We start from the raw sequence: 12150 nt of genomic DNA, 5'->3' as shown, positions 1-12150 counted from the left end.
GACCATGGTGTTACTGTGCTTGATTGGCCAGCAAACTCGCCTGACCTGAACCCCATAGAGAATATATAGGGTATTTTCAAGAGGAAGATGAGACACCAGACCCAACAATGCAGATGACCTGAAGGCTGCTATCAAAGCAACCTGGGCTTCCATTACACCCCAGCAGTGCCACAGGCTGATCGCCTCCATGCCAGGCTGCATTGATGCTGTAATTCATGCAAAAGGAGGCCCAACCAAGTATTGAGTGCATAGGAATGAACATACTTTTCAGAAGCCTGCCATTTCTGTTTAAAATATCCTTTTTTTTAATTGATCTTATGTGATATTCTAATTTTCTGAGACAGTGAATTTTGGGTTTTATTATGTATAAGCCATAATCATCGAAATTCCAATAAATAAAGGCTTGACATATTTCACTCCATGTGTAATGAATCTATATAGTATATGAATTTCACTTTCTGAAAGGGTTGTCAAGAAATATTGAACTTTTTCATGATATTCTAATTTTTTGAGATGTACCTGTGTATTTGCTACAGTCCGTAGCGGCACAATGCCATTTTTCATCACTACAAAACAACAGCTCCCACTACTGCTGGTAGTGATGTGAGAACATTAGCTATTTTCTGCATTTTATATGCCGTTGCTAATGGCTAAACTTTTTCAGCAGATAAACACTCGTTTACACAGCAACACACACACACAAAGATGCCCGACAAGGATTAAGAACTGGAAATTGATTAACGGTGACTGCTCAGACACGTGTTCCAGAATATTCTGCGACTTCAGCCAGAGTACCAGAGTACCTGGAGGAAACCCCATGATGACACAGGGGGAACACACAAACTCCACACATGGAGTCATGGCAAAGACTCGAACCCGGGTCCCATGAGGGAATAGTGCCCCACAATAGGGCAACCTCTGTGCCACTGTGTCACCCCATAATTATGACAGTATGACATAAATATATAGCAACATAAAAGTACTTAGCTTATATACCTACACTATATACACTATGTTCAGTCACTGAGAGTTTTGCAATTACATGCACCTGAGCTTTGGTATAAGTGCTGATGACCCTCCCCAATAGCACTTAAAAGTATCTTTTTCCAAGGAATCATATGTAACCCTAAAGAATTAAATTACTATCTGGGGTGTGTAACAGCCATGGGGGGGGATTACAGCCATGTGAGTGGGTGGGAGGGGGACCAGTGGACGTTTGGCTCGGACCCCTGCTCATAGCCACCTCGTAGGAAACCAAATGGACACAGGAAGATAAAAGGCTGACAGTGAAAGAGGCACTCTGTAAAACTTTGTTTTGTCCGTAAGAGTGTAAGCGGGATGAGATGAGGATGTCCTTATGGCTCCTGCAAACACCAGGCTCCCTTGTGGTTATTCAAACTAGAAACACCAGCTGGCAGTGATTAAAACTTCTTTTAATAAATAAATTCCTTTTATTACTTTTGTCCAAGACACCCCCTTGATAAGTTGCCTCAAATGCTCTGCACTCCTTTTTGAGTAAGAGGGGTGGTGAAAGCATTCTACACATAGATAGTTGACATAAGATTTCTCAAAGTATCTTAAAACGTAGTGAAACCTTATGACACTGTTTTTCCAAACAACGCTGAGTTAGGTTCAAAAAAAGGGTCGGGTGTTCTGTAAGGGAAGGCACTGCAAGTTCTGCTTAGTTCAAAGTATTTAGAATCCTTTTCAAAAAAGCCTTCGCAAATTTAAAGAAAGTTTACTGGAAGGAATAATGGCACTGTCCTTGGAAATAAGCAGGTCTGGAATCCTGCTCGCAGGGACAAGCTGGTGAAACAGCGCGGGCTTCCACTCTACAATTCTCTTTATGCAAATGAAATGGTCCCACAGCTCTCGGCTCTGGCATGTATGAGTATTTTCAGTCGCAACAATATAAAATAAGTCTCATTATCTTGGCTCAACCTCACTGCTGACTGAATGAATTTTAAACTGGACTCCTCAGAGGGTGTTTACAGCACATCAAAGCCACCCGCTTGCAGGCAGTTCGATTAGGCAGCGTGATTCCATCCTAAAGCCTGGCACTCACACCTCGATCTCAATACCGCACGGCTGATGTATGTAGGGACGCCTGAGGTCTCGGGCGTCTGCCTGGTGCTCTTTATAATCCACTCTGTGTTTTATTTTGGATGGGGGGGCATTTATACAGTTAAGGATTTGAGATGGATTCTTGTTTCATGGAGTTTCCTCTCTCAAAGCCAACAATCCAAGAAGATCTCTTTACCGCATTCTACGGAAACTGAGGCACAAGGCCATTTCAGTGCCAAATTATTCCAAATATTTAATTGGCATGTAGTGAAATTAAGCAACACAAATGCAGAAGAACAGTCTACAGTAACTCGCACAAAACAAACCACAAACATTTTTATCTTATTAAAAAATGTTAAATTGTGCACCCAAATGTATGTGTGTGTGTGGTTTGCGAGTGTTTTGCAAGAGCAAAAGTTTTAACTCTATAAACGAGCGAGGTCTTGCAATACGAGTATAACGTATACACTTTGTCTGCCGAGCGTCACGTAATCACAACTGAGCCGATGGTTCTTTTCACTCTCTCACTGTGGGATTGTGGGTAATAGTCTCCCATGCTCGGTCTCAGTCAGCCTGCTTCACTTATATATTCAAACTTTAGTAGTAAAGCGCCACCCGAATAAGGGCGTAGCAGTGCGAGCGATGAATCTGTAACGACGATGCAATGTCCACATTTCCGCGAAATCGAAAAGGAGGCAAAAGCAGCTGTCATTGGATGGGTTCCTTGTTAAAGTCGCACAAACAGAAAAAGATTCCAGTGAGCCAACAGAGAGCAGTGATTCCATTAGTTATAGTGAAAATTGTCCTACAAAATAACCCTCCTCTTCTCCTCTCTCGTCTCCCTCACACCATCCACGATTCTTTTCAAAGGTAAAGTGCAGGTTAATTTGTTTTACGTATTTTTTCTTTATAATGTATTAATCATTTTTATATGAATATTTTTGGGTTGTGAAACAAATCATCCGAGTCTCCATTATTTTATTATATATTTATATATAATAAAATATAAATATATATATATTTTTTTCTTTCTTTCTTTCTTTTTTGCTTTTTAAGCTAAATACAAACATTGCATCAATAAACAGGCTGGTGTAGCCCAGAAGGTCAGCACTTTTCACAGTGACCCCCACAGGATAGACGGCTGGGCCGTACCTCTGCGGCTGGCACCCCCTCAGGGGGGCGGCAGTGCAGCACGATCATACCCTTGATTGGCACCTCTCTTCCCTGGGGATCCTGTTCAAAGTTCTTCCGCAGGTCTGTTTGGGGAGATAAGCAGCAGCTGTCATTGCAGGACCAAGGCCGAGCGGCCCTCACCTACCCGCCTCTGACACCACTTGCCACTCAACCTGCCCTCCACCTACTGTAGATTAAGCTATTCTAGAACATCCAGAACATGCAATAAAACATGTTCCCTCAGCTGCTAAAATATCCAGTCGAGTATTATGTTTTTGGCAAATGTGTTTTAAGGAAAAGACAACATGGGATCTTCTGCAAATACAAGGTGAAATCATCTCTATGTTCTAAGTGTTTGTGATTGAATGGGACTTTGTGTCAATCAGTTCTTTGGAGAGGTTTTCCTACTCACATGCTATACGGACGGTGGCCTTTCGACTTTTAGAGGTGCCCAGATGGCTCCAAGCTACACAAAGGCACCAGTAGTCTTCTGGACCATGGAAATCTTCCACTTGCTGACGGGACACGTTGATCATCACCTCTCGGATCTTCAAACCTACCAACAAAAAAACTGGCAGCTTTAGGCACTAGTTACATCCCATTCTACCCACTGAGCTGCACACCTGTGTTAAAAAAAATTATAATGTCGGAAACAGACAGCCTCCCCCCCTGAAAGGTTGCAAAAAGTGATGTAGAGCAGAACCGAAATATTATACTTTCACAAAACAGCCATTGTATAAATTGAGGTTATGTGGCTTCAGCTTACTGATTAACCCCATAAATATATTCTCTCACTGCTGGCAGTTATAATTCAAAAAAATATGTCCGCAAACAAATATCTGGCATTTCCATAATTAACACTATTATTTGAACTAACTGAATTATAATGGGTTCAATCAATACGGACATAAAATATAGAGACCCTTGTGGAGTGATGATCATGTTCAGTTATTCCAAAGGTCTACATGGGGTTGTGATTTTTGCAATACTTCAAACACTGTCCCATATTAGCCAATGTGAGTTCATTTATTAGTCAATGTTTTGAAGTTGGTGCATGTCACAGTCCATTAGGAATACTTAGCTGTAATTAGGTGAAAATACATTTACATTTAACCCAAAACATTGGAAAAATTCTAGAGTCTTGACTAGTTTCGAAAATAAAGTAAAGCAAGATGCACCACAGCTGACAGACGCTATATAAGACAACTGAGATTCATCTACTCCAGAATGCTTGGAAGAAAAAAGCTTATGTGTATCTCTTTGGAGCAGAAGTGGAAACCAAAACTTCTTAAGTCTTAGAAGCACTCTCACATGCTTTCAGACTGGAAAATCCTTCAGTTTTTAATCTGAGTCATCAGCTTAAGACCTGACATGTGTGTTTGAACCAGCCTTTCTGAAGCACCATAGCCTGGCCTCACAAAATACTGGATTAAAGAAAAGACTAAGTTTCTGGGAAAAAAAGATTAATCTATAGGGTTTAATCAGATTTGATGCTGTTTTTATAGACTCAATTACTTTTTTTTATTAATCTGACATGTTTTTCCAATTCAAACAGCAGGCTCGACTTTTTGTGGTAAAATCATTCCAGTTTGTGAAATAAATAACCATTAATCTTATGTGACTCAAAATCGGCAGACAGCTGAATATATGTTTAATTCTATTGCTAATGTGGAGATAAAAAGGGCAAATTTGAAGGGAATTTGTATGCATTAAAATTATGTTAACAAGTCAACAAAACCTCTGCTGTCCAGACATTTTCTCACACAATCTTTTTTTTCTGCTCAGTGGAAAATAGTGAATGCAAGCAAATAAAAAAGTTTGTACAATAAACCTGAAACATGACAGGCATCGGTCTCCAAGACTGGCGCTGGCACAGCAGCTATTCAAAAATGTAAGAGGCAGGCATTTCTGAAGTCAGAGTTTTGAGCAAATACAACAGGAAAATGCAATCCTGACATCACCCGTAGCTTCTCTGTGAGTTTGCGTCAAGGAAGAGCCAAAGGAGACAGGGCTAGGGAGAAAAATGACTAATGACTGCATTTAATGGGCCAGAATGAAAATGGAAACTGAAGCTGAGTGAAAGTCAGCCTTTCCCTTAGGCTGAGAGGCAGAATCCCCAAGGATGAGACGTCTTCGACAGGTGGTGTAATGGAGAGGCAGGTCTGGACTTAGCAGCTTTGTCATACGTCTTCCCCATTTGTTTAAAGGCAGAGCTCCATCGACAGGCCCTATTAAAGGAATCCTCCAGATTCCCACCTTCTCGCTCCACCCAGTGCTGTGCCGTTCCCCCAGCAGTGTGCGCTTTGCCGAGCCTCTTGCTCATTGCCTTCCAAAAGCAGTGCTTACATAGTGGAGGAACAAGCATGGAATCACAAAAGAAGTCAGCAGGAGAGGATATGTGAAGCTAATCTGTTCTTCTTCTCGCTTTTCCCAGGTTCCATGGCATGTCAAGCAGGATACAGAGATGGCCAGAGGGATTCTTTGAAGGTATTAAGCTACAAAGTATGCAGGAACTGCAAAGTGTTCTACCCAAAGATACCTCTGCCGGGACATGTGCCTGCATTTAAACTAAATAATTAAAATTGACAAAGCAAAATATGTATGTGTATGCAACCATTTGGGTAAAGGGTATTTCATAAATCAATCGAAAATGTCTTACATCTGAAAAACCTATGGGGGGAAATATATTCCAGTTGGGTTCAAGAAACAGGTGAGGAGGATCATCAAAGGGTTGTGTTGAAGATCTTAGCTGGATCCCAGATCTGGTGGCAGTCTGGTTAGGGAACATGACACTGACGAGCGAGGGGGTTCGCAGAGGTACTGAATTCATGAATGGCTGGAGTAGCCCCCTTTGCAGATGTAATACACAGTATGGTGGTGATATAAAGTGAGGGTGTAATGGAACCACAGAAGAGCAGTTAGAAGAGTCACTTTCATTGAGCCCCCCCATGGTGCTTAACCACTCTCCTCACAGCTGAGATTACCTGTTCTTTCAGGGACTCCTGAATGGCTTTTTCGAGTCTGCTTGGGCACTCTGCTGGCAGGAAGCTGTGTTTTCTATTTCCCATCCAAGACATCTTGCTGTTCTCACGATAAGTGATTCGATTACGCCAAAATCCAATCGTTCCTGATATGCGCAGTGCGGTTTAACCCTTCCCGAATGTGCTATCTTGTTTGTTTACCTTTTCCCATGATTTGCTGTCAATAACAAAAAGGCGAAGAGCACCAGAAAAGAAGGCCGCAGATCGGAAGGTTTTCCAAACTGTTGTGAGGCAGGGAACTGCAGGCACTGTAGCTATCTTACCTTAGTAATTATGAACTGGCATTTAAAATGATATGGAACGGGAAGCACTGTTCAGCTCATAGCCAAAGAAAGAGGAAGGTGAGGAAATCAGTGGCCAAGCCATGCAACACAAAGTTAGTGCCAGAAGACACTTTATTTCTGGAAATGGTTCTTATTTACCTTTTTTTGCTGTATCTGTTGTGTAAGAATAAAGACTTGAAGGCACAGCTTTGACGTGTGTTTTTCCTCATTCTCCTCAATTTCAAAACACTTTGCACTCTTTTTAGTCTATGGCCCTTGCTGATCAAATTTCCCAGGACCATCCAGAGAAAATCTTAGGTAATCCCTCAGCTTACCCTAAAAGGGAGCATGTTTCAAATCCACTCACCGAAGCACTTTGAAATTGGCAAATAAATACATGTCAGCACATTACTGGCTCACTCTGCTTAGGCTCTACTTCTCCGCATCCAGCCTCCTGCAGTGGGAACATCATGCTAACATTCAGAGGGAATGAGAAAATGAGGATATAATAACAGGCACTGTGTTAAAAACCAATTCTGATACAATCTAGAAATTGGGCCCCTTTTTAAACTGCTTTCAAAGGATTTAAAAATAAGTTTACCCCATTTTTCTGCACAAGTACTGCTGAAGAGTGACACAAGCATAATTCTTTGTTTGAATCACATGCTAGTGATTCCATTGGGATACACAATCACGCCGTCAGCATCATGATATGACTGAATACATCCGAACAATGCTAACGTCCTTTAAGCTGCACACCTGACCTTATATCCTTTTTTACTTGAATGGTACTAGGAACAAGCGTTGATTTCACCTTGAAGCAAACTTACAATCATAAAAACTCATTAGAAAAACATTAATGCTTTCAATGAAAAGAAAAAAAAACATGAGAAAATAACACAATAGTCATATTTTGGTGCCATTGATTGGGTTTATAAATAATAATTTAAGTAGAGAGAATAAAAAGGTATGTAATATCCTTTTAAACCTAGAGGATGGAATTTAATTTTGCCCTGTTCTGTAACCTAAATCACTGCTGGTTGCACTACTGAGATTAAATTGATTAAAGCAGGGATGAATTTATAATGAAAAAAAAATCATCTTGTTAATTTATTTTCAAGAGAGAGCAATTAGGAACTGCCATATCTGCTGGTTTTTCCCCATGTGCCGCTTTTCCACTTGAGCCTTTTATAACGCAGACACCTTCTTAATGAAAGCTGTCCTTAGGTGACTTAGTAATTATTGGAGAGCATATGTAAAATAGAACTCCTGTCGGATAATATGCACAAATCGCGGTGCAGGTACATGAAGTACAGAGATATGCTATTCTCAGTAATTCTGTAGCATATGAGTGCAGGGGGTATGTGTCTTCTGTGGCAGAAAACACAATACCTCCTTTGATTTAATAGAGATGTTTCCACTGTGATGCCAAACTGATTGACGGAAGGGAGTCTTCTGGAACTGTCTTTGAAACAGCATGGCAACATTATTATTGATGAGGGGATATATTCTGAGATGACAAATTTCAGCACAAGGAATGAAATTCCCTACCCTTGTCACCAGTGCAGGAACCACAACCTGAAACCTGACTGCAGCATCTTTAGAGATTCTAAATTACAAAGGGTAAGGGGTCATTTTTTTCCACTCACAATAAAAGTACCTCTGAAATCCCAGAAACAAGACACTTTTGCAAAATTATGGTCGCACAACACAAGATCAACACCCATGAAGATGCACTGCACACTCTGTATTCAACGCACAGCTAGATCAAAAGGCCAGCGGCCCATCACTGGAGCTTTCAGGAAGCAATGGATGTGCAAGGAGACTACCGATAACAGATGTCAACAACATGTCAGACACTGGTACTGACAGATGTCAGAATTCTCCATGCTATGATCTGTTTGGTCTCTGACAGTGTACTGGATTCTGCCATCTGAGCCCAGATTAGCCTGGAGCTCCAACGTTATAAACAATGGACCTGGGGAGAGTTAGAAAAAGGTAGCTATAAAAATATATACTAAGAAAATAACACCGTAAACCTTCCAACATTCTCAAGCCAACTTGATGGGTCCAGTATTAGGAGATTGTGTTGCAATAGATCATTAGTCAAAACCTTCTGCAAAAAAAAAAACCTAGCAACTAGACACGGTATCTAAATTTAAAAATGCTTTAACGGCAGGTTGAATGTCTTATTCCAATACCGTTATATTTTTTATGACATATAAAATCATCATAAAATTTCCATCAAAACAAAATGAACGTCACACTGCCGACAGTTTGGCCGTCATGCTACCACTGTATTCTATGACCATTTGATACAGTTCACAGCCTTTGTTCACCTACTGATTCAATATCTAACCTTCAACGACTAAACAACCGTAAATCTTGTCTTAAATAGCAATAAAAGACAGAAAAACATCTTACAGCAAGTCATCATATGACAACTATTATCCTGTCACATGTGTCCCCAATAGACCTGAAGACCCCTGGCCACTGGTGGGGGGGTCAGTTTATCAGCAGGGTGTAGATTGCACTTCAGGGCGAACCTGCATCGGTGAGTCTTGAGCTAAAATTGATCTAAAGAGAAAGTACACTTGAGCACAGCTGAGTTTGCCTGCTCACAAGCTGGAGGTTTGTGTGCTGGAAGGAAGAATTCTGGCACTAAACAAACTTCACGCAAAATGTTTATCGCTCCAATGTAGGTCAGATCTTTTCATTTTTTAATCGCAGGACTGTTTAGATTAAAACTGAACATCTTTTTCTTCATTTTTTAGTAATACTGGGAACTGCTTCTTTTTCGGACTGGGAGACATAAAAGGAATTGAGCTAAATGGGTCACGTTGGAAAATATCATTCACACTATATATCAATTTCCAATCAGTCCTGGTACTCTGAACTTTGCTGTCTTGCACAGAAGTAAAGCCACACACAAGGTAACGCTTGCTAAAATGTAAAAATTTAACTACACTGCAAAGAGGCTGGACTAACATAAAAAGCAAAAACAGCTTGTGCTTTGGCTTCAATCTGAGATTTCGACATTAAAGAAAAATACAAGCCATTAACATTGCAGTGACTTAGCGGGGAGGGCCCGGCATGACATTCTGTCAAGCTCGCCTCAGTAACTATTCTTGTAAATCTGAATGATGTAGCGTGTGAGGCGTCCTTGGAGCCGAAGGTCTCCTGCTTATGATAGCCGTGAACCCGAAGGCTGATTCAGGACGCCGTGAACCTGCCAGCGGTACCGTGGCTCAGAGTGGCGCAGAGCTGGCGCTTAGCGCGATCGCGTTAATCCGCGATGTGAGAGAGTCGAGCCAAGCGTGTGAGCTTAAGTGGCTTGGGTAGCCATGGGCAGCGTGTTGTGAAGCTCTGCCTGTCATTTAAAACAGCAAACATGAGGGGGGGGGCACATACTGTAGGCCTGCATGGTAATCACAAATAATGTTTTACATAAATTTACATACCTCCGTGCATGGGCCAAACACTGGGTCACAGTCTTGCTGCATTTGCTAGGTGATTTCAAAGGTACTATGTGGGTCACTGGTGATGCAGTTAAGATAAACATGCTGAGATAAACAGGTTTTGTGCTCTCAAAAAACATCTGAAGTTATTATATTATGCCAATCAAAATCCCTCTTTAAGTACTTAAACAAAAAAAAATAAAAAATCCAGGCAGCTTAAAAGAACGGAATTTCTGACAGTTGTGCTAGTGAGTTCTTTTACAAAGATATTTCTAGGCTTAATCCTGAATATGCTCCAAGCCAGAGTGCTAACCCTTATATAAAATCAATGAAAGATTCCGCAAACTCCAGTTTATCTGTGAAGTGTCTTTAAATTCAGGATCCCACTTAAAAATGTTTTGAGTTTTCGGTCTCCAGTGGGCTCCAGTGAGTTTGCAATCAAAGAGCTAGGAGACAAATCCCAGATCAGAAAAGGTGGCTGCTCTGATAGTCTGACAGCTCGTCCATGGTGCCTTTTATTTATGTATTTGTTTATTTATTTATTCCCTGCTTCATCAGATGCCCTTAGCAGGCTGACTGTTACCACTGTGGGGGTTCATCTGAGGCTGAATGTGCAAGACTGAATTAATGAGGGTGAGCAAACAACATGACAGACCTTATTGTGCACTCATCTTCTTATTGTGCCACACATCCCACAAGAACTTGGGAACAAAAAAAAAACGAAGCCCACTGCATATGAGGAACCAGTGGGATTTTCACAGGAAACCTTAACCATTTTCACTATCAAAGAAAGTGGATAAAGCAGACCAGCACATTGGTTACAAAGCTGACCCACATCGTCAAGTGATGAAAGCAAATCAATCTGTGTGTTTGCCTGCTTCTTTTTCAAACTTCTCTTTTATTTTTCAGAACTGAAAAAAGGGAATTTTATTCCAAGGGGGTCATACAGCCAAAAAATAATTCTTCTTTTCCACCACAGTAAGAAAATAAGTACAGTTACTTTAATTTAATACATTTCTGCTTCAATATCTGAAATCCGTGACCTTGACTTCACCTCCCTGGCCGTCCTTGCTCTGCACTTCACGATGGAGTCATATGTGGCAGCCAACTCAAGGACATTGTTGCGCTTATCGGAGAGTGATTCATCTGCCTGGCCGGTAAATAAGAGATTCTATCAATGGTCCCATGTGGCATTGAGGGCCCATGTCCTAATCAATAAAACCCAATTCTCCCTAGATCTGTAGGGCTGATTAACCTGCCTAATCCATAATACAATTTTGCCGGCCATTACGAGCCACCATCCCACACTGTAAAGGATGTCGTTATCACTGGTTATGAGTTTAATACCGATATAAAGCCTGGTGTACAGCAGGCTGGAGCAAGGGCCCACCCCGGCCTTTTTAATGGCAAACCACTTGGGCTGACTGATCGTTTTCATTATCTTTCTTAGCCGGGACCAGGTTAGGTTTACAGAAAGACTATTAAGGATTAAGAAAAATCTCACTTTTGTGCTGTTCGTTTTGTTTCAGTATTAAGATGATTTGGCAGAAAGGATGTGAGGCAACAGAAGAGGAGTGTGAGTAGCCTATGCTGGGATCAGCTGTGATGCTGGTCCAATTAAACAAACCCCAAGCAGCCACAGGCTGTTTTTGATTGGCCGTCAGGCTGTCACCTGGGAGGTATTTCAAGAGGCACCGTAAGCATTTTCATAAACATGTTGACAATGTTTGCAAATATCAGTCAAACTTACAGCGTTTCCTGAAACCAGGTAAAATGTTACATGATTAAATAACTGTAGCTGGTGATGGGTTGGTGCCCCATCCTGGGTTATTCCCTGCCTTCTTCCTGCAGCTTGCAGGATAGGATCTACACCATTGTGAACCTGGTTAGGACAAGTAGGGATGGGTGGATGGATGGATAATTGTAGTCAGAGAATTCTTTTGTCTTATTCCTGGGCAGAAATTACACCATTCACAGATTTTTTATAAATTGAATAATTAAAATAATAATAATCTTTTTGCCAAGAGAAATTGAATAAGTGATTAATATTTTGGTATTCTGCTGACATTACTGACCGCAAACTCTTCAATTTTACATTGTTTTCCACTCCTGGGACAAAAATATTTGTTTCCCCATTAGCATACCAAGCTG

The 12150-nt window shown here is 41.1% G+C and overlaps 1 protein-coding gene and 1 long non-coding RNA gene across 4 annotated transcripts in view; one reads left to right on the top strand and one right to left on the bottom strand.

Moving 5' to 3' along the window:
- unc5db (unc-5 netrin receptor Db) overlaps positions 1 to 12150 on the bottom strand; it is a 165602-nt gene that overhangs the window by 42875 nt on the left and 110577 nt on the right. For all 3 annotated transcript variants that reach the window (XM_023838555.2, XM_023838556.2, XM_023838557.2), the window contains exons 3-4: positions 3650 to 3793; positions 3217 to 3320 (exon numbers count right to left, since the gene is read on the bottom strand). In XM_023838555.2, coding sequence (XP_023694323.1) covers positions 3217 to 3320; positions 3650 to 3793 — 248 coding nt within the window. The remainder of the gene's footprint in view (positions 1 to 3216; positions 3321 to 3649; positions 3794 to 12150) is intronic.
- The window catches only part of LOC140581475 (uncharacterized), a 60818-nt gene that overhangs the window by 47586 nt on the left and 1082 nt on the right, over positions 1 to 12150 (top strand). The window contains exons 4-7 of the long non-coding RNA XR_011984559.1: positions 5672 to 5724; positions 10558 to 10632; positions 10909 to 11156; positions 11529 to 11575. This is a non-coding gene — a long non-coding RNA (uncharacterized lncRNA). The remainder of the gene's footprint in view (positions 1 to 5671; positions 5725 to 10557; positions 10633 to 10908; positions 11157 to 11528; positions 11576 to 12150) is intronic.

The sequence above is a fragment of the Paramormyrops kingsleyae genome, chromosome 2 (genome assembly GCF_048594095.1).
Source record: "Paramormyrops kingsleyae isolate MSU_618 chromosome 2, PKINGS_0.4, whole genome shotgun sequence".
In the NCBI taxonomy this organism is placed as follows: domain Eukaryota; kingdom Metazoa; phylum Chordata; class Actinopteri; order Osteoglossiformes; family Mormyridae; genus Paramormyrops; species Paramormyrops kingsleyae.
This window is presented reverse-complemented; position numbering and strand designations above follow the sequence as displayed.